This window comes from Indicator indicator, chromosome 8, assembly GCF_027791375.1.
Source record: "Indicator indicator isolate 239-I01 chromosome 8, UM_Iind_1.1, whole genome shotgun sequence".
Taxonomy (NCBI): domain Eukaryota; kingdom Metazoa; phylum Chordata; class Aves; order Piciformes; family Indicatoridae; genus Indicator; species Indicator indicator.
This window is the reverse complement of record NC_072017.1, coordinates 24,880,689-24,908,134: the sequence shown is the minus strand read 5'-3', so window position 1 is coordinate 24,908,134 and position 27,446 is coordinate 24,880,689. Positions and strand designations below refer to the sequence as shown.

The following is a 27,446-nucleotide window of genomic DNA, read 5'->3' as shown; positions in this document are numbered from 1 at the left end:
ATGGCGCAGACGGAACCCCCGAAGGCGGTGCGGCTGTGGCGCGACGCCGCCCTGCGCGCACGGAAGCTGCGGATCGACCCCGGCGAGTCCGAGCCCGAGCTGGAGCCGGACGCGGGGCCGCCGGGGGGGCCGCCGCCGCCGCTTCCCGCTGCCCCCGCGTCTCGTCGCCCGCCCCCGGCGGCGGCGCTGGGGGAGCTGGAGGCGCTGAACCTGAGCGGGCGGGGGCTGGAGGAGCTGCCCGAGGAGGTGGGCGCCGCCCTGAGCGGTCTACGGGTACTCAGCCTGCGGCGCAACCGACTGTGCCGCCTGCCCGCCGCCGCCCTGCGCCACCTGAGCCGCCTGGCCGAGCTTGACCTGAGCCACAACCGGCTGCGGGGCCTGGGGGACGGAGGGGCGCTGGTGGAGCTGCGGGGCCTGCGCAAGCTCAGCCTCAGTCACAACGAGCTGGGCGCCGAGGGCCCAGGCCTGCCCCCACGCCTCGCCGAGCTGGGCCGCCTCGAGGAGCTCGACCTCAGCTTCAACCGCCTGCGTTGCTTGCCCGAGGGCCTGGGCCGTCTGCAGCATCTCCGCGCCCTCGACATCGACCACAACCTGCTATCCTCCTTCCCTGCCCCGCTGCTGGAGTTGGCTGCCCTGGAGGAGCTCGACTGCTCCGGCAACCGACACCTCGGGACCCTGCCCGAGGGTATTGCCGCTCTTCGCCGTCTCAAGATCCTTTGGCTGAGCGGCACCGGGCTGGCAACCCTTCCCGAGGGCCTTTGCCAGCTGAGTGCCCTCGAGAGCCTCATGCTGGACGGCAACCGGCTGCAGGCCCTGCCTGCCGGCTTTGGCAGCCTGCAGCGGCTCAAGATGCTGAACCTTTCCTCTAATCTGCTGGGGGAGTTCCCTGCTGCTATCTTGTCACTGCCCAGTTTGGAGGAGCTCTACCTGAGCCGCAACCAGCTCACCCTGCTTCCACCTCGCCTCTGTCAGCTCCACCAGCTCCGCACCCTCTGGCTGGACAACAACCGCATCCGCTACCTGCCTGACTCCATTGTGCTCCTCCACAGCCTGGAGGAGCTGGTTCTGCAAGGCAACCAGATTGCCATTTTGCCCGAGGGCTTTGGGCAGCTTTCCCGCATCACCCTATGGAAGATCAAAGACAATCCCCTCATCCAGCCCCCCTATGAGGTGTGCATGAAAGGCATCCCCTACATTGCTGCTTACCAGCAGGAGCTGGCCCATTCCCAACCTGCTCTCAAACCACGCCTCAAGCTGGTCCTCATGGGCCTAAAAGATGCAGGGAAGACCTTGCTGAGACGATGCCTAATGGAGGAGGATGGGCAGAGGGAGGAAGTGAGGAGTCTGGAGGTAGGGAGCACCCAGCCCAGAGGTTGCCCTGGACAGCAACAGGACATTGGGACAGTGCAAGTTGGGTGTTGCCCCCTTCTGGAGCCTCAGGACACTTCCTTAGCTTGGGTACCTGGTATGCACCAGCGGGAACATCTTCCTGTTGAGCAGCAGAACATCCCTTCTTGTGTGCCCTCTTGCCGGTTGAAAAGGGAAACACTGTGCCCTGCACCATCACTGCCACCAAATGCTCCCCAAGTAGCATCAGGACTGGGACTATTGGGAGGTAGCAAGGGCATTGAAGTGATGGACTGGACAGCGGATGCAGAGAGGGGCCTGACATTCATTGTGTATGAGCTGGCGGGGGACCCAAGCTATGATGTGATTCAGTCTTTCTTCCTCTCTCCTGGAGCCCTGTATGTACTGGTGGTGAATTTGAGTGCCTATGTCCCTCAGCACTTCTACCCATCTGTGGGCTATTTCTTGCACTGGCTTGGTTCCAAGGTGCCCCATGCTGTGGTCTGCATGGTGGGAACCCATGCTGACCTCTGTGCAGAGCGAGAGTTGGAAGAGAAGTGCCTGGATATCCATCACCAGATTGCTCAGCAGGAGAAGAGGGATGCTGAGGGGCTCCAGAGCTTGGTCCAGCAGGTGGATGAAGCTCTGGGACAGGACTTTGACCTCCGCTGCTCCAGCCCACACGCTGCCTTTTATGGGGTCTCGGACAAGAATTTGAGGCGAAAGAAAGCCCAGTTTCAGTACCTTCTCAACCACCGCCCGCAGATCCTGTCTCCAGTGCTGCCTTTCAGCTGCCAGGACCGTTGCCAAGTGCGTCGCCTGCGGGACAAGCTCCTCTCGGTGGCTGAGCACCGCGATATCTTCCCAAACCTGCACCGTGTGTTGCCCAAATCCTGGCAAGTGCTGGAGGAGCTGCACTTTCAGCCACAAGCTCAGCAGCTGTGGCTTAGCTGGTGGGACTCTGCCCGGTTGGGCTTGCAGGCAGGCCTGACGGAGGATCGGCTCCAGAGTGCCCTGTCCTACCTGCATGAGAGTGGGAAGCTGCTGTACTTCGAGGAGCACCTCACCTTGCGGGAGTATGTGTTCCACAACCTGCCGCGGCTCATCGATATCCTCAATGTCTTCTGCCAGCGCGATGGCACTGTGCTGCTCCAGAAACTGCTCAGCGACTCCCATGTTGATGAACTGAGGGCCACTCAGCTCCATCATTATGTGGAGGGCTTCTTGTTGCATGGCCTCCTCCCTGCCCATGTTATCCGTCTTCTTCTTAAGCCCCACATCCAGAGCCGGGAAGACCTGCAGCTCATCCTGGAGCTGCTGGAGAAGATGGGGCTCTGTTACTGTGTCAACAAACCCAAATGCAAGCCCCTAAATGGGGCAGCTGCTTGGTACAAATTTCCCTGCTACGTGAAAAACGAGGTGCCCCATGCAGAGGCATGGATCAATGGCAGCAGTCTGAGTGGGCAGTCCTTCGTGGTGGAGCAGCTGCAGATTGAATATAGCTTTCCATTCATTTTCCCGCCCGGCTTGTTTGCACGCTACAGTGTCCAGATTAACAACCACGTGGTGCAGCGGTCCGATGGCAAGTACCAGGTCTATGCCTACCGGGGTAAGGTGCCTGTGGTAGTGAGTTACCGGCCTGCCAGAGGAGCTCTGCAGCCAGACACTCTGTCTATTGCTAGTCATGCGTCCCTACCAAATATCTGGACGGCTTGGCAAGCTATTACTCCTTTAGTGGAAGAACTGAATGTCCTGCTCCAGGAATGGCCGGGCCTGTACTACACTGTGCACGTCCTCTGTTCAAAGTGCCTTAAAAGAGGGTCACCCAACCCCCACACTTTTCCAGGTAAGGCACAGTCCCACTTGCCTTTCACTTGTATGATGTTAGTCTGAGCTCTGCCTTTTTTGTGTGTGTGTGTTTCTTTTGTTTGTTTGTTTCTTTTTTTTTTCCCTCTGCCCTAGCTCCTTTCTCTGGTGATTGGAGTCATGAGAGAAAATATTAGGGTAGCTCCAAGGAGACAGGCTTAAAATAACCCTATTCTGTGATGAGACTGTTACATCCCCTTTTATCTGTGCCTTTTCTCCCATCTTTTTGGGGTTTGGCCCTGAGCATTAGCAGTGCCATTGTTGAAAAGGCTCTGATCTGCCCTTGTTTTGATTCCTTTGAATGGCACTGCAGTTTTTTTCCTAATTGTCTTTTCCCTGCAGCTTTCATTTCCTTAAGATTATTTGTCAACCGCAGATAGAGATGCCTGAAACACCACAAGTGTCCCATCTTTGCCCCCTTCCAACCCTTCAGCCCCCAAACCTGGCCTGTGTTGCACATTCTCTGAATGCAGGAGCGCTCCTTTTGGTAGACAATGGGTATGTTGGTGTGCTGTACAAGAAGTGCTTTCTGATATGGGAGCCCCATCTCTAGAAGAATTCCTCTCTGAACAGAGGGGAAAACACCATCTTCTTTGTTTGATGGCTCACCTAGAAGTGATCACCAGACTGTGCCTTTTGGAGCTATTCTTGAGAGCAATTATTTCCCTTCTTCTTTCTTCATCTAGCAAAAAGACCTGAACACCCACCATAATCTCTCTCCTTTGGAATATGACTAATTGTGGTGCTTTTTAAAACTGTCATATCTAAAGTTATGGTTTTGTCAATGGTGCTTTCCTGCAGCATCTGTTTGAGTGCAAGTTCTGCTTCCTAAACCATGTTCTCCCTCTGCTGCTGCATTTGTTCTGGGGCCTGTGGGGGCCATGGAAAAGGTGCTTTGATGTGTAAATCTATGTGAAATCCAAATGCGTTCTTAACTGCAAACAGTGCTCTAGAAATGGGATGTTTTTAATTTTATTTTATTTTTTATATACACACATGCATCTCTGTTGGAAGTATGTTGGAGCGTGTTTTTATTTGCAGGTAGGCTGAAATTGCGAGGGAACTGAATTGTGATTAAAGAGAGCAACGGTGCTGAACTAGTTCATAGGCAAATATGAATAATAAGGTGTGTTTTGGGGGATTGTTTTAGTTGTTGGTTTTGTATTGTTTTCTAATTTTTTTTTTTTCTCTGCACCTTGAAAATAAGGAGATGCTGTTTGCTCCTCAGCCAGTGTCCTGGCTCTGTCAGTTGCACCTCCCTCTAACTGTGCTAGCTTATGTAAGGACTTGGGGTGGGGGTGAATCCATGCTGTGTGAGTTGCTGAGTGGTATCTGCATGCGGGGTCTTGCAGCTAATGTTGTGCTTGGGGCAACGTGAGCTGCTTTCCAAAAAACCTCCAAAGACTGAGGAAAAACACAGAACCCTTAAAAATCCAAAACAACCCAAACAAACAAACAACCCCAAAACATAACAACCCCCAAATCAAAACCAGCCAATGAAAAAAACCTTCCACCAAAATCATCAAAGACAACAAACTGTATGTGCAGGTGTGATGTGTGGCTACCGAAGGGTTAACTTCTAATAATTCAGTTCTGCAGTTGCATATCTGCCGTTTTTGTTCTATCTCTTTCTGATTTGTGGCTGCTGCTTTTTTTTTTTTTTTAATTCCCTGGTGTGCAGGTGATATTTTAGAAGTGAAATGTGAAGAAGAGCCAAACTGTGTACAGATGATTGACATCTTTCCTAACCCGTGACAGTCAGAGAAGGTCTGGAAGCATAAAGGGGGTACACTGAAATCAGAGGGCACTTTTCTTTGGATTTGGCTGTGCCTTATATGTTTCCTTAGAGGTAGAGAAGGATTCCTTTCACCTGGGAGCCAGGGTGAGTTTGCAATGCAGTGATTGTTAGTCTTGGGAGGAACAGAGGCTTTCGTGCCAGGCCTCTGAACACCACCTGGGTGGTGATGCTGATAGAAAGGGAGCTGCAGTGTTTCCAGAGCTCTAAGGGAGAAGCTGGGCTTTGCTACCAGGGACAGGGAGTGACTGTCTCACCGTGAATACTATGTGACTATAGCTGGTAGAAGAGTACATTGAGAAGATAAACATGTTTCAAAGGCAGGGCTCGTTTCTGGACATGCTGAAGAGTGACTGAAGGCTGCAATTAATTGAGAAATCTGCTTGTCTTCTTGGATGATGCTTTAAGCTAGTCCAGCTATAACTTGGATTGTATGAAAAATGTGAACCATCACTTGACATGAGATGGCCTGTATGTATGCATTTAATGTAAAATATTCTTTGCTGTGTATCTGGTCTATAAAGGAAAGACTGCTTTGGAGCCCCTAAACAGCAATTGTGAATCCAAAGACTTTTAAAAAAATCTTTTCCTCTTGATTTTGTGGCTTGGGAGATGTGTGTTTAAAGTCATGCTGCCAAGCCAGCTCTTGCACAAGTGAATCATGGTTGGCATAATTTTTAAACAGGGTGCAGGAAAGAGATGGGTCTAATACTACAAAAATGCATAGTAAGGGAGGTACCTGTTTCTTTCCAGGCTCTTCCAGTGGAAGTCCCTGGCAATTATGATGCTTCTGATTCTAAGAATAGGGATGTGATCTTTTTAGAACTGCACCAAAGAGCTGCTTTGCTGCCCGTTGACCTTAATAAGGGAAACATTTATGTGGAGACACTGCCAAATTCGTGCTCAAAAATGGAAGTGCAGTCTGGTTGTGTCTCTGGTTGTGCAATGTGTGTCGTCATTCATGAAAGTGATGGTGCATTCTTCAGTCACTCAAAATTTTCATTGGAATGCCCTTTAAAGAAGGGACTTCAGTTTTTCAGGAGTAGAGTATGAATCCTTGCTTTTTCTCTCTGTCCCTTCTCTCAGTCCTGCATGCATGCACTCTGTAAGTTCTGTTGATAATGTGCACAGAAGTTACCTAAGAACAAGCTAGGGTGCATAGAAATGGTTATTAAGAATTGAGATTCTGGATTCAGTCTTCAATGGGTGAAAGAGATAGAAAATTCCTCGACAGGGTCCTTGTAAGGAAGTTTTTGTGTTTAAAACAGCTTTGTCAGGTGGGTGAGAGAGTAACTGAATTGGCACCTGAGCTGGGATGTGTGCTTTGAGTCATCTGCTTGGCTGATAAGTGGTGTTTTGAATTATTGGTTTAGGGTTTTTTTTTTTTTGGTTGGTTTTGTTTTGTTTTTTACATTTGCACTGTATAGAAATAAAAGTATCCCCACCGGGCTAAGAAAGGTATATCTATGCTTAGAGTGGCCAACAAAAATAGTTCATCACACTAAGGTAATGAGACCTCAGCTGGGTTGTTGCAGCACTGTGAAATGATGTGAGTTTTGTATGCAATGTTCTTTTATCCCCTGAACTAAAGGGCTTTTGGGTTGTTGATGTCCCATAAGCTATTAAGTGACTTTGGAGGGAAGGAAGGATGGAGGTTGTTTGCCATCTGTCTGATGGTAGCCACATTTACTTTGTTTAGACAAATGTGACTGGATTTTGCAAATGTGCCTTTGTGCGCACCTGCTAACTGCTCTCCTCTCTTGCTCTGTGCTGGGTTGGGTCTGGGTCACCTCAGGCTGTTCCAGGCTGTGGTGTGCACAAGATGTCCTGATGCCTGGTGTGCAATTCTTTTGATGTTTGGTGTGGGAAGGATTGCATTTGACCAGCCATTTTCCTTTATTCTTGCCTACGAAGTTACCTGTATGAAAGCAGCCATAAGAAAGCCAGGGTCTTTGTTGCAGAAAACAGGCAAAATAGTGTCACAAGCACAAGAAGAGTGGTTTGGGTTTTCATAGATTAAAAATGTGACACAGGGAGCCATGGGCAGACAGGGTGTGTGTGATGCCAGTAACCCCTCTCGAAAAGCACACTGCAAAACTACTGGGGAGCTTTGAGAGGTGCTGGAGGACTGTGAAGGTCTCCTGTAGAAAGTGCACATCTTACACCTGCCTTTCTGCCTTTCTAAGGTATCTGAACAGGGAGGAGATCACAAGACTCTACTCTGCCTGTCTCCTAAATCAAAGGTGAGGAGAAAAAAGGATTAGATGCTAATAATCTTTAAGGTACGGGTGGAGGTATCATGGTGTTAATTTCTCTGTGATTTGAAGTGAGCCATGCTCACCATCACTGCTCTGGAGTCAAAAGCAAGCATGAACTCTCATGGTGGTTGGGGTAGAGTCAGGAGATGGAGAGGTGGAAGATCCCATGCTGCATCATGCAGTCAAGTGCCTTGCAAGCTGAGGAGGAAGCAGGTGGGACTGGTTTTGAGAGAAGGGCTCAGAAGTTGCTCCAAAATCTGAGCTGCCTTTCAATGAAAGGCTGTTGTCAGGTATCTAATTGCTCTTTGTAAGTGGCTTGCACTTTGTTGTAAGTGGCTGGGTTTTTTTTTTCCACAGTAATTGAGATAGACCAACACCTGCTTGTTACAGAGCCTGACGCTAGCATTTAGCAGCCTTTGATTTTCCCCATTTGAGGGCGGAGTCTTTTTTGCCTGACTTTCAAAGTAGATGCTGCAGCTGTTCCGAGTCTGTTGTCATGCTCTCCTGAAGGCTCTGGCTTCAGCAGGGTACTGTGTTGTAATTAGAGACGTTAGGACAAGGCTTGAGCAGAGTGGGAGCACTGGACATGGATGATCTAGAAGGAGAAAGCTGAATGAGGCTCTGTGACTTAGGAAAAGAGAACACATCAGTTGCTGAAATTGGGGAAGTTCTGATTATTTATGTTTAGCTTACTAATGAGCTGAAGTGACGACCTTAAGTGGTGTGACTTGCTGTGCATCATGGTGTGGAAGCAGGGTCTATTTACCACCAGGAATTTTTAGTGGTTTCCTTCATGTTAAGCTGTGTGTTGCATAGTGAGTATTTGAGGTCCTCTTGCTTTGTGGTTGTGATAGCACATCCTTTAATTTCAACAACATTTCTAGGAAAGGGACAACAGAAGTTTCATGATCTCAGAGAAGGAAGAGCATGATATGCAGGGTGGATGGCTGCCATGGCACTGTGCCTCTTGAGGTGTAGGTGTGGCAGGGAGTCCTTGGGAAGAGCTAGCGTAGCCAGCACAGAGCTGAGCTTGTTCTTGTCTGGTTTGGGGTGACACAGAGGCAGGAGGAACAAACTTGACTGTGTATGGCAGAAAAGAGACCGAGGCTTTGAATTGATGCCTTAAAGCTGTCCTGATGTCTGCATTGCCTGGTTAATTTATGGTGTCTGCATTGTTTTGTACTGTGTTTGGGGTTTGGTTTGTTTGTTTGTTAAGGCTCCTAACACAGAACTTGATAAATGACTTAAAATTAGAGTGACAATGTGCATATTTAACACTGAAGGAATCCTCTTCCTTTTGTAAAAAGTTGCTATACATTTCTGCTAGATTTTCTGGTATGTCAGCTTAGTGCAGGAAAGTTCTTCTGGTTTGTTCCTCCACAGCTTGTCTTGTCCTTCCTCATTCATTCCCCACGGGAGCAGTGTCTGGGCTTGGAGCTTCTAGACTTTGAGCTGCCATGACTGAACCAAGGAAATACTTGATTTGGTTGAGTGGATCTTTTTAGTGTGGTTAGTGAAGCAAAGCAGGGTTCTTGGCCTTTAAAGCATTCCTTACATTGGGTTCTGGTTTTAATTTTTACAGTTACTGAAAGTTATCTTTGCAGGCAATGACCTGCAAAAGAGATGCTCAATACCAAAGATTCTTTATTTCATCGCATAAGAACGATTTAAAAGCTACTAACTGTTAGGGTAAGAAAATGTTACTGTAGGTTTTTACTTCTCAAAGTCAACCGATTACATGAGTGCTGATTTGTGCTCTGCTTCAGCATGCTGTGGATACAGATGTCTTGAAATGTGCTTTACTTCCTGCTGTATGTACTTCTGGTGGAATGGTTCTGTGCTGGATTTGAGTTCTTGGAAGTCATCAGAATACAGTTACTTCCTTTTATCGCCTTCTCCTTGCTTGTGGTACTTGTGCTTCCTTACACAGATGTGGGCAGATGTGAGAATAAGCAGGCTGGTTTATGTCAAGTAAGGTCACCTCTTCTCAGGTGAGCTTGCAGAATGACAATTTAAGGATGTGCTACTTGGGAGCACCCTGTAGGGATGAGGAGTGGGGAGGGAATCCTTGAGGTACCATGTCAATTAAAACATCCAAACTCCTGCTGCTGAAAACAAAATGTGCTTTTGGCTAGCTGATAACATACTTATATCTGAGGAAAGCAATGCAGCTGGATTGTAGGAGTGCCTCCTTGGTCTGCCATATGGTGATCTCCTTGCTTGCAGCAGGATTGCTCATGGGATTCTAGTGACCACAGCATGAGGCATCTGTGGTTCATACAGAAGATGAGGACGTTGTGGCATTTTCAGAAGCTGTTAAAACGAATGTAGTTTACAGCCTGTAATGGGAAGATCACCTGCATGGATGCAGCTTTTGTTCCAGCTGAGCTGTTGGGAGAGATTTGTCCTCTAGATGTTTCATTGTTGGGGATCGGATGTAAAAACCACAGCTGGGGAGTTCAAGACCTGTGAAATAACTGTCTAGTTGACTTTGGGAGAAATGTGATTTGGGGTGTTCAGCTGGACTGTCTTTGAGGGCTTGTGGTTTTGCCTCAGAGGCTGCTAGAGACTAGTCATATTGTACTTCTGGTATTTTTCTGGCTAAAGCTTGGTCCTGAATGGGCTGATCGAGTTGCTGACATGGTCAGTGGCAGCACAGTTTAGGATTGAGGCCAGCTGCATGGTTAGGGGTGGCCTATCTGTGGCCAGTGGATTGGAGGCTGCATTCAGACCAACCTGTGACTGCTAGAGTGCTTGTCTGCTTGAGTTGGCTGTGGTTTAAAGCAAAACCTTAATTTCAGATTTTTTTTTTTTTTTTCTTTACTGGTCATTCTTAGGAGCTCTGTGCTTCTCCCAAAGGCATACTGAGTACACCTACTTACTGGTTTTAGCTGTGGTTAGGTTGGACTCCAGAGGATGTCACAGAGGATCCAGACTTTACAAGGTAACATTAATTCTAAATTTGCAGTTCAGCATGGCAAGCTCTGCATGAGCCAGAAGACAGCTTTGAGGTGAGCTAGGCACTTCTGTGAGGAAGTCCATTAGATTTAGTGCTCTGTGAGGGTCAGGCTAAACTGAATGGTGGAGGCAAGTAACCTTCAAAGCAAAACAAAGCTGCATGCCCAGTTTTGCCACACGCTGAGTCTGTGGCCATATTTGAATACTCCAGGAAGGAGCTGTGTTGTTGTTGATCTAGGTTGCACTGAATTGTGCTGATGAGACGACAGTAGACTTCTGTGGGGCTTTTGTTGGCAGGGTTTCATAAGCTTGGCTATGTGATCTCTATAAGACCCTTATAGAAGTGATACCAGGATATCTTCCCCTTTACCTGGTTTCACAGTGGTGCTTGCCAAGTGTCCAGTTTAGATAAGCATTTTTGTTTGTGTTACATGAAGGAACATTCTGGCAGAGGTCCCTCCCTCCTCCTTTGCTTGGTATCCATCACTTTCTGTAGAGTTTTCAGGCTTTCCCTGTTACGGCAAAACAGGAATGAAACAAAGGAACAGCAATGGTAGGACAGGATTTGCGGATGTCATGCTGCAAGGTGCCGCTACATGGTGCAGTGACACCCAGCTGTGTCTCTAGCTGTCATTGCTGACCATTTAGTACTTTTCTTTGTTTGCTGTGGCCTCTTGCTTAGGTGAAGCAGTCAGGTACGGACGAGAAGCAATTCTTCTCTGAGTAGATAACATTATCAATGCATGGAACTGAAGTGCATAGGCACAAAATATATGGTGTAAAGGCTTCTATTATCTTGTCTGAACAGTTACATTTTCATTGCTTTCAAGGACCCAAAAATGGGATAGTGGCCTGGGATAGTGATCCATTCTGAAAAGCATTCATCTCGTGTTGATCTTCCTGATACTTGCATTTGTATCTTCCCCCCTCCCTCTGTATTTATGTGTGTTTATAACTCATGTACAATCTCCCTAGTGTGTAACTCACTAGTCTGTACACATATTCTTCTCTACTACATCATAGGAAAAAAACAGCATAACTGCTAACCATTGCACTTTTCACGATTATATCCTCAACAGAGTGAGATGCAGCTGTATTTCATGCAATGTATGATAGGGAATATTTCAAAGTATTTATGCCAAAGTAATTTATTTTTTTTTTCTTCAAAAAGGGCTGAGAAGCTAGAGCCTTGTCTATATAGGCACTAAGGGGTTGTGGTGCAGCCACAAAAGTTAATGTCACCTTCCTTTTGTAATTAGATGTCTAATTCCTTTTAGCCTTCCTCATTGTCTTCTCTGTAGAGCAGGGAGTGGCTCACAGGAGCAAAGACCTTCCTTTGCAGGAACATTTACTCATGATGGAAGCTGGAGCAGAAGAGGTGATAAGGAGGCAGCTGAGCTGCCCAGCACACATTGGGAAATCTGTAGCCTGAAAGATGTCTTGCAAACTGCAGACACCCTAGAGTTGCCTAAGGGCATGGGGAATTGTAATTCCAGACAAACTGGTGTGAGACTGAACAACAGCTGTGTGGTGCCAGACTTTCACTCAATGGTGAGCTGTTCCTGGGCCCAAACTGGTTTTTAAGAGCACTGTAGGTTGAGAGTGTAGCTGCTGGCTTGTCCTCCACTCTGCCTTAATGTGGGCTCTCAGCCAGCCAGCCTCTGTCCCACTGTTACACCTTTTGTATTACTCCATCTTGCACCACCACTGCATCACTGGTGACCCTGACCAGGAGCTAGCAGGGAGAGCTGACATGATCATTGCTGGCTCAAAGCAGTCCCCAGGTATTCCCTTGGATGATTTGGCTTTCCTGAGGAAGACTCATCTAGACATGTACCTTCAGGAAGCCAGCATTTTGTGTCTAGAGATAAGCAAGCAGGCAGACCTCTTTCCATGATGCTGCGGCATCCCAGACTGAGAGAGAGGCAAGTGAGGCACAGACTTATCTTATTGATAATGTCTGTGCTGCTGCATTAAGGGGAGGTCTGCATGGTAGTTCTTAACCCCTTGCTCTGTGTGGCTGTATTTTGCAGGCAGACCTGCTGGATGGGGTTGAATGTGCTTGGTAGCAGGTTTCCAAACCAGGGAGTCAGCAGCAAGCTCCAGGCCTACTTACATATGTTGCATAACCAGATAAGTTTTTCAGGTCCCTATGCGTTTCTCTACATCATCCTTTTTGATCAGGCTCTTGCTTTGTCTGAGAGAGATTTTGATGATTTTATTTCCGATAACGATGCACACACTGGCTATGGCAAATTCTTGTGTCCAAATGACTCTGATTTATCAAAGCAGCTAAATTTAGGAGATCTATCAAAAAAGAGCTTCCCCTCTCCTGTGATCTGACACAGTATTTCATGGTTGCTGTGATATTTCCTAAGGAACAGCTTCAGGGCTCTGCGGGCAGACTGCTCATGCTGAGCTTGTGCCAGCACTGTGTCAGGGCCCCTACGCAGGCCTGCTCGGCTCCCTCAAGCCCACTTGGCAGAGGGTCTCAGGGGCTCAGAGCTCTGTTTAAAAAGGCAGCAATAAGCCATTTATTCTGATAGCAGTTAAATTCTTCAGCATCTTGGAGGTGTAGTGAGTGGCAGTGGTGCTGGATTGTAGTGCCATGTGCCCACCCACGACATCCCCATTATCCAGATTCTAGGAGGGATAGTGTAGGGAAGATGGTGTTTGCCTGGCACTCAAGTAGGCAGGCAACTGCATGTACAGTTGGGGTTTGTGTGGGAACCAGTCATGCCTCTGTTTTCACAGGTCTCCTTAACATGAACTTCCTTTCACTGTGCCTTGCTGCAGACCAGAATGGAGCCATTCCAGGCTTACAGATGCACTGCTGTAATCATGCCCCATTGGAGCACCTTGAGCTTTTGGTGTCAGGAGCATATAGTTTGGGCTTTCAAACTTTTTTTACTGGTTTTGGGGATTGTTTTTTTTGTTTTTTTTTCTTAAAAGCCAGCTCCTTTGTTAAAGCTGCCTTTGAAGCTTTGAGATCATATTTTAATATAGCTGATTGCTCTGCTTCAGCTGCATTCTGACTCATCTCCAAACATTCCCTGCCTGCTTTCACAGTGTGTTGTAACTGAAGGCAGACAACTGGGACACTGGGAAGAAGTGCCATTGCTTGCTTGCTGGCTGGCTGCAATATCTTGGAGATCTGCTGAGCAAGATTTTTTTTTTTTTTTTTTTTTTAATTCTGATGGAAAGTTGTGCAGAAACATTGAATGGGTGAAAATGGAAGAGATGGGAGCCTTGCTCTAGAACTTGGGTCATCTCCAGGTGCTTTTGTCTAGCTCTGTGACAGTGCTAGAGGGCAACAAAGAGAATGAACCTCCTGTGTGCTTTGTCCCCACTAACAAGTCGAGTCAGATCTGTATGCCTGAATTTGTATTCTCAGGGGAGGTTGTGCAGGGAGTCTCCATCCTGCTGGTGAAGAAGAAGCTGGTGATTCAGTATTGGTGACATTTTCATACTAGCCTCAGTGAAAAGCTTGTAATTTCTCAGAAGAGTGTGCATGTGCCCAGAGGGAGCCCTGCAGACTCTGAGGTGACCATCACTGGATTTTGTTAAGATCTGAACTAATGCCTGCATGGGCAGATAACTCAGCTAGTGGATGCTGTGGTCATCTTCCTAGAATAAGATGCTGAAATAAATTATCAAGAGTCCAGTCTTGTGCATTTGTTCCTAAGCAATGTATTTATGCTTCAGAGGCTTAGCCAAAGTAAAGACTTTTTGTGGATGAAAGTTTGGGAACCTTCCTTTGGGATCAGAAAAAAAAGTACCTCTCTCTGTTTTCTTTTGTAACAGAAAGCTACCATGAAGCCTTTGAAGGTGCTTTTTATTTTTAACTTGTTCCTTGTCCTTCTTTGAAATAAATCACATCTTTCTTCTACAACAACAGAAAGCCTTGCAAATTATGTACGTACGCATGGGCACTTATTTTGAATGCCTTTAGTGAAAGTAAACACAACCTTAAGAAATGTTGCCAAACAAGTCAAGACTATGCTTCAGTTTAGTGACTCACACAGGGATCTGATTAAAAAACAAAAAATGCCAACCCAAACCACTGGGCTGAGGAAGGTATGATGAGAGGAAGTACTTGATGGGCTGGTTTGGGGAGTGCAGTGGGCTGACTCCTGAGTCTGTGGCTTGTATTTCTGTCACAGCACTTTGCAGGTGCTGAAAATGCACTTGCTGTTAAGACAGCAGCTGCAAGCATGGCTAGATGTCTTCAGGCAGGGCAGGCAGAGCGTCATCTCTGCTGGCTTACTCTAGGACTGCTCCTGCCCCTGGACAGTAGGGTGGATGCTGGCAGTGTCACTCTTGCAGGGAGGTTGGGCAGCTTGAGTGCAGTTCTTGCCCAGCCTCTAGTTCATGGCCAGTTTGGCATGACAAGTTATGTTTAATGGCAGACCTTTGGCCAGGCTCCAGGTCAGTGTTTTCTCTTACCTGTTTCCTGAAGTTTTTAACTGTAGTGTTCTCCTGAAACAGCATCTCTGGTTTAAAGCCAGGTCACAAACCTGCCTCTGCTCTGTGGCTGCTCTGTCATCCAAATCTTGTGCCATGGTTCTGCTTCTCTGAGATATACCGTGTACACTCAGCCCCATCTGAGCCTTACAGGTGAATGACAGAACTAGGAGCTGCCCACAAAGATGTGGCTGTTCTGGAGACAACATTTTTGTCACTCTAGCTCTGTGCTGCTTTTATTCCTAGTTGCATAATGCAGCGTGATGCGGATAATCCAGTCATCATTACAAAAGGATTTAAAACTCCTTTTTAATCAGAAGTCCTCTTTAATAAAGCTTTGCCTTGCTTGGAGGACTGTTTGCTTGACTTGTGTGATTAAGAAAAAATGCAGGAGGTTGAGGCAGGCGGGGAACCAGGTCACAGAGAAGGGACACTGGTACCTCTGGCTTCCCGAAGGCTGCTGGTGAAGTCCAGAGCTGTGGGACACGTTTACCCTGTCACCAAGCGTGCAAAATCCTCACATCCAGATAGAAGCAGCCAGTAGGTCTGTGTTTTTTCTGAATTTTTCCATTGCAGAACAAACTTTTGGCAGTGGTAGAGGGAAGAGGTGGCTCTTTTTATTCTATTATGGCTTGTGCTCCCTCTTTATTTAATTCCAAAAGTCTGGTTGTCGTCCCAAGATAGATCCCTCTGAGGGAGTTGGTGCTGGGCACATTCAGAGGAGAGCCAGCCAGCTTGCTGTTCATGTGGTTTCATGGTTAGTGAAACACCTGAGGAAGAGGCAAGGGCTGTGTTACGATGACCCTGGTCAGTAAGTACTTCAGAGTTATCTCCCTGGTGGAAAGCTGCCTGAAGAAAATGGGGGATCAGGAAGGAGTTCAGTTGTGTCCCAGAGTCCCATAGTGGAGCAGGCAGCTCCTGCGAGGGTGCAGGGGGATAAGGGAGGTGGTGGTGAACCAAAATGTTCTCCTGGCGATGCTGCTACCTCCCTGGGAGGCTGATGAGTTCTTCACAGCCCCTGAGCAAACATGACTGCTGTAAAAGTGAAGTTTTTTAAATGGCAAAGATGGATGCTGCAGTTTATTTTTGGGCACTGAGAATGCCAGACCAGATGGCTTCTAGCAGGCAATGAAATCTGCAGAAGTTAAGCAGCAAAGCTATTGTTTCTGAACTCCCATGACTTACCATTGAAAGGTATTCCAGTGGAAGAATAGGAAGGAGTAAGAATTGGTTCTAGCAGAAGTAGTAAACCAGTATAATGTTAAATCCATAAGTATGTACTTTTCCTTGGGGAAAAGTTCTTCGTAAGCAAAGCTTAGTTACCTGTTTGAATATTAGGGAACGAGAGGGTTCAAAGAGGAATAGTTAAAATTCTTGGAAATGCCAAGGAATCACTGAAGGGGAAAAAAAAAAAAAACAAACAGGTCTCATCTGCTCTGGAAAAGGGGACAAGTGTAATCTCTTAATAGTGAAAGGACAGACAGCTTTGTTCTTGACCATTGAGCAGCGCAAAGCCAGCAGCCCACTCAGACTTCAAAGACAGCAAGTTTGGTAACGACAAAAATAGCTTACACCAAAGAAATGGAGAAGATTTTAAACCAAAATCAGTTCTGCACCTCTGTTGATGTAGGGCAACTCTGGCTCAGGGCTTGGTGGAAGTGTTGCCTGGGCACTGCAATGTATATCAGCAATGCTTTTATAGAAAATACCAGCCTTACCTGTGAGACCAAGAGAAGAGTTGGCCCTGCCCTCAGTGCTCTGCTCCTCTGGTTTCATCTATATAGCTTCACACAAATCTGTTTCACAAAGAAGAAGTACTTGACCTAAGGATGTACTACTGAAGCCTCAGTGTAAAGGGGAAAAATATATGCAGAGAAGTAAGCTAAAATGATGACCTTAAGTTTGAGGATGCTTCTGTGATCCTGCAGGCTCCTGCTCAGCTGAAGCCATACCTGTGGTCAATGTGTAGTGCGGTGTTAGTTACTAAATAGCAGGATGGGGGTGGCTTTGTAGGAGAAGCACTAAGGAGACATTTTTCTCTAATTAAGCACAAGTCTAGAATAATACTATGATGTACGTGTGAAGTAGCTTCAGTAGAAGGTCGTGTTAATAGATCAAAGTAAGCATGAGTTCAAGTTGGCTCAATTAAAAGGTAAAACACTTACTGGTCTAACATTTGAGCCTGAGTGAGACTTTTGGCGTTTTGACTTTGCTCCTTAGACTAGTCAGTGGTGATGGAGGAAAAAAATAAGTAATCATTCCTTTAAGTGGGCTTTGTGGTCATCTTGCTGAACAGGGAGAGTTTTAGAGAGAACAAAATAGCTTTATAGAGGAGTATAGCACATGGGTCTCACCTTAAATGATCTGGAAGAGAATGCTTACCATGCAGGTTTGAAAATACAGCTTTCTCTAATTCAATTTGCTGAACACACTGAAGCCTTGAAATGACCTTCAGGCAACAGCAACTCATGGAGCCAAGTTACTTTTAGACAGGAAGTAGTTTATATAATCCTAGGGAAATCTGTTGGACAGCACATACACATGCATGTCTTGCATATATGTTTCAGTTTGTTCTTTCTCTTGGCTGGCACAAGGCAAGTCAGTTAAGAAAACAAAAACTCAAACAAAACAAGCAAAACCCAGAACACAAACATAAAAATCCAAACAACAAAAACCCAGAACAAACCAAAGCATCGTGGCAGAATGTAAAAATCTGCTACAAGGGAAACTGCAGGTCATTTGCTCCCCAGATGGACTTCACTGAACACTTCTTCAAGAAGAAGGGCTACATAACCAGGGTCCTGCCTTCAGCTGTGACATTCGTGGACATCTTGTGGGCAAGGAGCAAGCCAGCTGAGGAAAAAAATTGTCCCAGATGTTCTACGAGCCTTTGGTTATCTTCTTCACTGGGATTGCTTCATCAGTAATAGTTAAGAACACTTTGCCAGTTACTGGTCCATTTTCTTTGTGAAGCATTTGTGAGCTTCTTGAATCAACAGCATGTTGCAAGAGGGAGTTTTGCCTGTGTCAGTGCTTAATTGAGTGCAGCTCAGTACCTGCAGGGGCTAGGAAACCTACAAGCTTCCCAGTTCTTGCATTGGAGGAGGCATAAAAATTATCATCCAGTTCTGGTTGCAGTGCTGCAGCCAAACTATTGTGAGGTAAAAATGTCTTGCAGACTTGCCTGATTCTCTAAATTTAGCAGAGGGACAGGCTGAGACTTGGGCCTGCCTCATCAGTTACATAAATCTGGAAATCCATGGGACTGAGTCCTGTTAAGCACATCCCCCTAAGACAAGGGTTGGCTTTTCCTATGGCAAATTATTAATGTGGTGTGACCCAAAACGCAACAGAGAGCCAGGGCTGGCAGGATGCTCATCAGTCCTGATATTTTAATTTCTTTCTTTCCTTTAGCGGGACCTGCAGCATGCTAATCATCTGGGTGAAAGAAAGCTCAGCATCTCCTCTGTGATGGAAGTGTAATAGCTTTGTAATTAATGTTTGGAAAGGTATGCTCAGGGCTGATGGGAATTGTTGCTATATGGATTGGCTGCAGCTGGTGGTGTCTAGTGTTTGGGTGGAGGCTCTGAGTGCAGTTGTGCCTTGCTGTTACTGGGTGAGAGCAGACACATCAAGGCTGTCTGTAGCCTTCTCTCCAGCTGCTGTCTTCCCTTGGCAGAATGGAAATGTGCTCATGGCATACATGGCTGAAGGGGTAGAATTAAAAATAACTAAAAGGTAGAGTCTAGGCTTGGTTATTCAGTGACAGGCCTGTTTCTATTCTGGGATGAGGATAATTCACACTGAGCTCATTACACCATGACTCTCCGTTAAAATGCCTTGACAGTCAATTTTGTTACAGCTAATAAGGTCCTAAAATGTTAATGAAGCAAATCAATTTTTCATGCCTTTGTATTGCAGTCATCTGAAAGTGCTGTGTTGCAATCTGCTAATTCAAGGAGCTTTTTAGATCTTAGAAGGGCAGCAAAATATTCAGCAATTTGGACCATCTTTATTTTCTGTTTCAACTTTTCCACCGTGCTCCCTCTCATTTCCCGAGCCCATATGCTATGCTGTTTGTTTGTTCTCTTTGGTCACTTAATTTCTCCAGTCCCTGTTCTTGTTACTCATAGGTGGAGGTGATTTGCTCCCACCTTCCCTGTTGCACAGGGAGAATAAAGTTGGAATGGCCAACAACAGGTAGAGATGAAGCTGGAATGAGGGAAGCTAACTATTTCAAATGGAGTTTGATGGGACAGAGTGGCACCATGTTCACCCTCCCTCTTCTTTTTTGGAGGAGCTGGTGGTATCAAGTCACAGTCTTCTTTCCTTGTGGCAAGTCTCTTGCTGAGATGGCAGTGTTAGCAGACATAAGTGCTCTCTGTGATCAATACTTCATGAGCTGTGGAAAGAGGAGAAAGATGGTGCATGCATCATGTGGTGGTACATAAGCTACTTGCACAAGCTTAGGAATTAGGTAGCTGTCAACCATCCTTTATTTTTCCAAGCTGTTTATTTCATGCTGCTAGAAGGAAATGGAAGGCTCAAACTTTTGTGACTGTTCCTAGAGTTATTTTGATGGAGTTATTTTGATTATTTGCTACTGCTTTCTCTATTCTGGTTTGTGATCATGGAGATAGGAAGCACTGACTTGTGAGGTATGGGGAATGTACAGGCTTTTATGTTTTGCTCTTAAGTGAGTTCCAGTTCTAACTATGATTAACTTCATGTGCCTTAGAAAAGGATTGTTAACTCATTTTTTGGGACAAACATGGAGTTTGCCAAGTTTCATACTTTGAAACCTTGTACCACCGCAGTGGTGAGGGATGATGTCAAATAACTCATGTTGGGGGAAATCCATGGATGAGATGTAAATTGGTATTTCAAATAATTACCCTCCTTTAGCTGCTGAGTTGAGCATCTAAACTCACACAAATTCTCTGTCTTGGTCTAGTGCTAAAATCTTCACCAGAGCTTTTGCAATCACTGAAGGTATTGTCAATGTCCTCTTTTGTTGTGACAGTAGGGGGTTAAGAGCTAGTTGACCCTGTCATGACTTGGGGAAGAAGCAGCATATTTAACCCCCTTAAGCCCTCCAGTCTCTAGCTGGTGTTTCTGTGACCTCTCCCCTGAGTGGCTTAAATTAGAAATAGCGATTGCCAGGGACAGCTTCTGTCTCCTTGTCTTCTGGGCAGGCCTTGCAGGGCACCTGACCCTTTGGCATGGTCCTTGGCTTCCTGCCAGGGTGATAAGCCTGGTAGCCTCCTTGGGTAGGAAGCGAAGTGTAGAGTGATCTCAGTTCTGGTGGCAAGACCTGTCTGTAATCAAGCTGAGCAAAGTGCAGCTTCTGCAGCAGATCTGAGGTTCCTGGCCTGGGGAACTGCAGCTCTAGCTCCTGAAGCTTGACCTAGACCTGTCAGCTCCAAGTTGAAAAGCACTCCTGCCTGTTTCCAGAGATCCACCATGGAGGTTGTTCTGTGTTTCTGTCATCTGGCATCAATTAAGAGCCTTGGGAAAACATTTTCCTGTGCAGCCAGCTGGGAGAAGGGTCAAGGTAATCCACATACATGGCCACATCCAGAGCTGTGAGACATAGAGGTGAGGATCTGGCTTGAGAGGCAAATGATGCTGTGAATGCAAGATCTGGAAAGCTCTCTGGTGCTTGAGCCAGCCAGCAGTGCCAAGGTTGGGCCTGCTCTTCTGGTAGTTTTGATGCCCCAGAGTGGAGCTGAGTACCCATAGATGACCGTGCTGTGTTCAAGGAAGGTGTTACTGCTGCCACTTTTGGACTTGAACCCTTCAAAGAAGAAATGGAAAATTGCCATTGGCTCCTTTTGCATGACCCTCTTCCTTGCTCTCCATATCAGTTTCTCTGTGCTGTCAGCTTCTGGTCTTGGAGACTCATCTTTGCAGGTTGGTCCTGAGCCTTGCAACTGACCATCTTTCCTACTCTGCATTTCCAGAGCAAGTTTTGCTTTTTCTTTTTAACCCTCCCCTTTCTTTGTTTAACTATATTTAATCCTGGTCTGATTGGTTCCTGAGCACGTGCTGTACCTGATGAGTGTCTCTGCTCACCAGCCTGCTTACCAACAGACCTTTTCCATAGCTTTTCTCCACAGTGCTCTCCCCCACTTGTGGCACTTTTACATGATGGGATTTTTGTTGTTGTTTTTGTTTGCTAGAGTTAGGCTTCTTTAACCAGGACTGCAATAGGAAGCTCATGAAACTCTTGTTCATAATGTGAGTTTCATTCTACTTTGCTGCCTTTTGTGATGTCTCTGCTATCAGCTTCTTTATTTTTGCTGTGTTTTTAGCCAGGAGAGTAGCTTCCAGAGAGAAGAAAATTAAGATTTAACTTGGAGGTTTCTGCTCCAAACAGGCCAGGTAGATAGGGTCATTCAGGACTCCAGAAATAAATCAAGGAAAGTGTAGAGTTCTAACTTTCTGGGGTATGTTTTTGTGCGTGACATGCAGGCAGTGCTGTGAGGAGCATATTAAAAATTAATGACAATACAGAGCAGTATTTTCTGTGCGCAGTGCTTGAGAATAACCTTGTGCATTATGCACAGCAACATCTGCAGGAAGCAACTCATTCTTTTCATCCAAGTAGAGTGAAAAAGATGAGATTTAAATGGGGTGGAGTAAAACCAGGCTTCGTGTAAGACACTATCTTCTTCCCCCTCCTTCTTCCAAGACTCTTGGCAGATTTCTCATCTAGTGTAGAGCTGGCTGCAGAGTCCCAGTGTGTGAGGGTGTTGTCTGTGCTTGCAGCAGAGGGGGGAATCTATGCATGTGGCTCTTCAACTCATGCTGCTTCTATGACAAATTTGATCTAACTGTGTAAGTGCTCCAGCTGTTGAAGCTCAAAACAACAGCCAGGCAGAGAAGCTGTAGCTTCTCCAACCTTGATCTCTTTGTATGGGTGAAAGGAGGTAAGACTGTGTGAAGCAGAGGAGTGTCATGGGACCTGGGGCTCTCTTGTGAGCCCTGCTCTCTGACGGCTGTTGGAAACTGAGCATGGGAAATGTGCTTTTGGAATGCAGGCAGTGTTGAAGTGGTTTATTCTTTGTTTTTCTGAAAGCATGACTGCTGAATGTGGTACTGCAAGATGTCATGAACAAGAACTAGTCAAAGGAAGCTTGACCGAGAAGTAGTTAAGGCTGAGATGTAAAGTCTGTCTCCTACCAATGCCACTTGAAGTGGTTGGTGTCTGAAGGCTTTCAGCAAGGAGGAAGAGTAACAAGGGGGTTAGGACAGGAGAGCATCATTTGCAACAGGGTTGCAAAAAAACAGTGTGTATGTTCTTAGAGCAGCTCTGGGGCATAGGCTGGAGTGTGTCAGTGCAGAGGCAAGGCAGGATGTGAGAACAAATTTGTTTTGGCTGTCTCATACCCCTGTTATGAAGCATGGGTGATGTACCTTCAAGGTCCTGAGCAGGCTGAAGAGAGAGAAGTAGCACCACAGAGCCAGGACCAGGATCCTTCTGATCCACAGCTTGCTGATTGTCCTAGATGCTGACAGCAGGAATGACAGCATGAAAACGAAAAGTACCACCAGGCTGATGCTGTGCAAATGTGTTCTGCTGGGAGCTCTGAGAGAAGGAAGATGACATAACAGTCTCACCCCTCCATGGCAGCGGGAACTGTGTGAAGGCAAATGGTCCGGGTGGGATTTTCCTCTTTGCATGCAAAATATCTCTGTTGCACTGCCAAGCAGGCTTACAGCTGGCCCTGTCTGGCTGCCAGCATGGAGTAACTGAACACTCCTGCAAGTACTCGCTTTTCTTGCTGTCAGCATCCCTCCTAGCTCTCTGATTTGTCATGGGTATCTGGAATATCACGGGTATTTCCTAAAAGCAGTGAAGTGTGCTTTGCAGCATGCATGGATCTGGTTGCTGGCATGGGCTCCAAGGAAGGCATCTCTCCCCTAATCACAGTAAATCAGAGAGAATAATGTGCCTAACTCTGTGCTTGACAAAAAAAAATGTACACTGACACTTTCCTGTGTTCCTGGGCAGTAGAAGTGTCTTCCTAATGCACTGAGTGGCAATGCACAGTTTAGCTCTGACATATGCAGTTATCCTCCTGGGTGCAGGCACCGGCCTGGCCCAGGAACCCAGCCCAAGTGGCTGAAAGTTGGTCATGCCTGCATCTGTTACAGGCTAAAACATTGTCAGTGAGGAATATCTTGCTAACATAATAATGTCTCCTTCAGGTAATCTGGCTAATGCTGAGAGGAAACAAGCCCTTCTAGTAGAGTTTTGGGCATGGATGAAGGTTTGTTCCTGTCTTTGTGACCACATGTGTGTAGCAGGTTTCCTTTAAATGGTGCAGGCAGCATGACTCAACCCATCTGCCTGGGAGAGTTTACAAACCAGCTTATTCTGCAGCCAAAACCAACCATGGTAGTTTCATGACAGGGTCTCAGTTTGTACCTCAGCCTTATCTTGCTGTACAGCACATTTTACCCAGTTGTGGAGACTTGTGTGAAAATACCAGGAGAGTGGTCATGGGACAGATGCAACTCCTCCAACTACTTGTGCCATTGTAAATGGAGAGAGACAGCAAAGGAGTATCTCTTAAAGCATCTTCTGTCTGTTTGCAGATGCTTTTAACCAGGTTTGATGGGTGCAGTTCTGCTATTACCCAAACTGGGACATAGATGCATCTTAAAGTCAGGCCTTGTTCAGCAAGTACTCAGCATTAAAGTGCCTTTGGAAATAGGCCTCATATTCTTAAGTCAGCTGATTAATCTTAGTAATGCGAATTTGTCTCCTGGAAGATTGGGTAACTCTTCCAAAACTCAACTGTGTTAGTCTTTAGCTTTTCAACAAAGTAGTTGTTTTGGTTAAAATATTAGTGGCTTCTGTAGAAGTTAACATTAAAACCAAGGTCACATCAAGACAAGAGTAAATGTCGTGGGTTGTGCGTGTCCAGTTGCAGGGCAGCCTTTTAGAGGGTGCAGGCAGAACTGAGGTTTCCAGTAAAATTAGTGACATGCTCATGAAGGAATGTGCTATCAAAATACAGCCTTGGTATGGGTAGAGGAAGTGCTGCAGATGTCCACTGCTCTAGCTACGTTTAAACGTAACAGTTAAACCAAGCAAACACCGCTGCACACCAGGCACTTGGCTTTTTCTGTTGTATTAATGCAATACTTCATTTGATCTTCTCTTTCCCACCCTGTTGCAGCCCTGAGGATTTCTGTTTCTAATTTGCTGCAGTTTGAATAATTTCTGAATAAAAACATAAGGTTTTTGAAACTTCCAAGACATTCTGGGCCTGGAGAGTCGCATCCAAGCAGTGTCTCAATGCCAGTTTGTTACAGCTCTGAGGATTTCATACTGCAGTGGGATTTGCACTGGCTTTTTTTGAACATACCAAGTGATGTGAAGTGAGATTTAGTCATGTCTGGTTTAGAACTGTGATAAGTTAGTGCTGCAGAGGTGAGCAGCTTGTAAAGACAAGGGTTGAGAACACTATGGTGGGAAAGCAGTGGGACAACCTCTAGCTGGGAGGGGGAGAGAAGGAAGGATGCACAGGTGACCTTCTGCTGACTTGTTGCATGATATACTTATGGAGTAATTGTGAGGAAAGTCTTCCTTCTGGAGAGCAACCTGTACGTCGGCAGAGTAGAAGTGGGGCTGGAGAACTTGTGGATGGGGCTTAGAGACTGAATGAGGTGTGCTTTGTTCCTCAGGCAACCTAGAGGGGAAGGCTGCCATAAAGCAAAGAATGGATGACTGATGAGCTGTGAGAAGTTGTTTGTCTTCAAATCGGGCATCTCTTTTACCCTGCAGCCATTTCCTCTGCTTGAGAAATCTTCATGTAAAAATTCCTGAAGTGGGGAAATGGGAATGGAGGCTCCAGCAGACAGACCAGTCATATTGCATTCCTCTGTGGATCTAGTGGGTATTAGCCCTGTCTTTAAAGCACATAATGGTAGACTGATTTTGTGACTCATCTTTCAGAGCCACTGTTTAGAGTACTGTTAGCAACACTGCAGTTTGGAAGTCAACCTGGGTTTGGATGGAAACCTGGGAATCACTGCGACACAGAGCCCTGTGGCGTAGGTGCACAATGGGCTGCAGCACAGGTTTCGGTGTGTCACAGCTCATGTAATTGAGGACGCTGCCTTGCAGATTTAACTTTGAATTGCAAATACCATCAGGATTTTGGGAGACCTGTCTGCATGGCTTAAAAGCCTCTCTGCCACTTCAGGTTTGAGTGTGGGTGTGAGACAAGGGTAGGTATTCAAACTGTGAATTCAGATTGCAGCCCATGGGCACAAACTGGAATTACTGGTCCCAGAGGTGGGCTGTCTCTCAAGAGGAACTCTGTGTGTGTTCCCTGCCAAGACCTCACCTCTGATTTCATGATATCAAATGCTGTGTTCTTGCTTTGGAAAAACCAAGAGGTTTCAGATTTCCTTTTTCATGAAAGTGAGAAGAGAAGCAGCGTGAGGAAGAGAGGAAGGCATCTGAGGGTCTTCAAGCACGATGGGGCTGATTGTTGTGCCATTGCTGCACAGGCTGGTCAGTACTTCTTCGAAGGATGGCTACTTTTCAGGTTTTCCTGGGGTACCTGGCAATCACAGCTAGACAGAGGGAGACTTTTTTTTTAAATATTCTTTTTTTAACAGCAGGGGAATTTATTGCAAGTGCATTTCCAAATAAGGAAGTCCAAGGACCATCTGTCTTGAGTGTTTTAGTAGAATTGAGGACAGCTCATAGTGGCTGGGGGTAAAGAGTGTTTTGTGGACCTGTGACTGCAGCCTGCGTACCACTGGCCTCCTCTGTAAAGAAAGTCACTGAACTAGCTGGCAGAAGCCAGATGTGGCCTGGTGCCTCTGCCTCAAGGAGGGCTGTCTGGTACTGAAGTGGGCACACTCAGGAGAAGAATTGAGCCCTTCATGGGCATGGAGGCTACCATCCCGTGTCTCTGAGAGCAGACTCTACCTGCTACCAGATTGTTTTCAACAGGTACTTCTGGTGCTGTGGAGTGTCTAAGCTGTGGCTAGAGTATGCTGAGGAGATGGCATGTCAATGGCTAGTGAATCTGCCCTGCTGGGACCAGTCAAGTATGGAGTGGAGCCAGGAGGAAACTTGAGTTGCTGTGAGAGAGCTGTTGGGGAAGTGTTCCTTAGAGCTTGGCACATCTCAGTACTTGCCTTTCACCTCTTGCTATGCTGACCTGTGTCTTGCCCTGGCTACATTCTGCAAGGGTGCCAGCAGCGGTAAGCTGCCAACTTGGCACTTGAACAGCGGAGCTGACGCAGCTCATTTAGCAGAGGGATACCACACAGTGTGAGAGCCCCACACTGCTACTTACTCAATATAGAGCTGGTACTGCCTCCATTAGGGAAGAGCTGATGGCTGGAAGCTGGGATCTGCATGCTCAGCAGAGTATAGTGTGGCCCTGAGCACTGATAGGACACAGCAGCAGTCCCATGGCAGCTGTGGTAAGTTCAGCCAAGGAAAGAAGCATTAGGCAATCCTTGTGATTATTTTTACCTGCTTCTAAATATTGTTCTGGCGGCTAAGAGAGGCATCCTGCAGCTCGACAGCCAGCAGGATTTCTCCAGCTCAGAAACTGCAGTACTGGAGCAACAACTGGACAGCTGCAATAGGCAGAATTGTTCAGGGCCACCATTCTGTCTCTAGTTTGAGGTTCCTCCTTGGAATTTCTTAGAGGAGAAATACTGAACTAATGCAAAAATCCTGTGTGTGGCAGTGCTTTCAAACCAGTGCTTTTTTTCTGTTGTGGGGTTTTGTTTTTTTTTTAGCAAAGAAGGTGATATTGGCAGGGTTCTTGTAGCATCTTTCTGCTTGAACTAAAAGTTTGTGTTTTGGGTAGCTTTGTGGGTGTGGATTGCTGTAATATGCAGATGTGAATAATAGGGCTTGTATTTGTATATTTCCCTGTCTACCAATTTCCTGCTGATGCTATAGGTCACCTTCTTCCCTTTCACAGAGAATGAAAGTAAACTTCAAAACCCACCTGGATGCATTCCTGTGTGACCTACTCTAGGTGATCCTGCTCTGGTAGGGGGGATGGACTCAATGATCTTTCGAGATCCCTTCCAACCCCTAACATTCTGTGATTCTGGATCCCATCTGCCTCCAAAGCCTAGTTAAAACACCTACTCCTAAACACGCTCTCTCATAAGACTCCATCTAGATGCTCTGAATCTCTAAGGAGCTCTCAAGTCTGCGTGCAAGTGATTCAAAGCAGACAGGAAAGATGGCATGTGTAACGTTTGTGTGGAGCAGGTCTCCAAGCTGTAATCACCAGGACACTCACCAAGGTTACATGGATGAGACCTGCTTGGGTTACAGGACCAGTAAGCCCTCTTACAGTGCTCACTTGCATCTGTCACTGATGTTTACTTGGTAAGGGGAAGGGGAAAGATGTATTCAAATCAAAAACTGTCTTGATGATGCTTAAATGTTGTCATTCTTCTCCCTTGTTCACAGGAGAACTACTGAGTCAGCCAAGACCAGAGGGACTGACAGAGATCATCTGTCCCAAGAACGGCAGCGAGCGAGTTAATGTTGCCTTGGTTTACCCCCCAACTCCTACTGTGATCAGCCCTTGTTCCAAGTGAGACTTGAAAGCAGAACCCCATTCCTTGTCAGTAAATACCAGAAAGCCTATATAAAATGGGTTCACTAAGCTATTTTTTTTCTGGAAGGTGGTAGCCCCATAGCCTGGGGACTGTTCTAATTATTTGTGGATATAGACATCCCACTCAAAGGA

The 27,446-nt window shown here is 46.5% G+C and overlaps 1 protein-coding gene across 1 annotated transcript; it reads left to right on the top strand.

The window, feature by feature from the left end:
- On the top strand, positions 1–27,294 carry MFHAS1 (multifunctional ROCO family signaling regulator 1). Its single transcript, XM_054383223.1, has 2 exons — positions 1–3,193; positions 27,164–27,294. Exons 1-2 carry the CDS (start codon positions 1–3, stop codon positions 27,292–27,294), a joined length of 3,324 nt encoding a protein of 1,107 aa, XP_054239198.1.
- Positions 27,295–27,446: the final 152 nt, after the last annotated feature.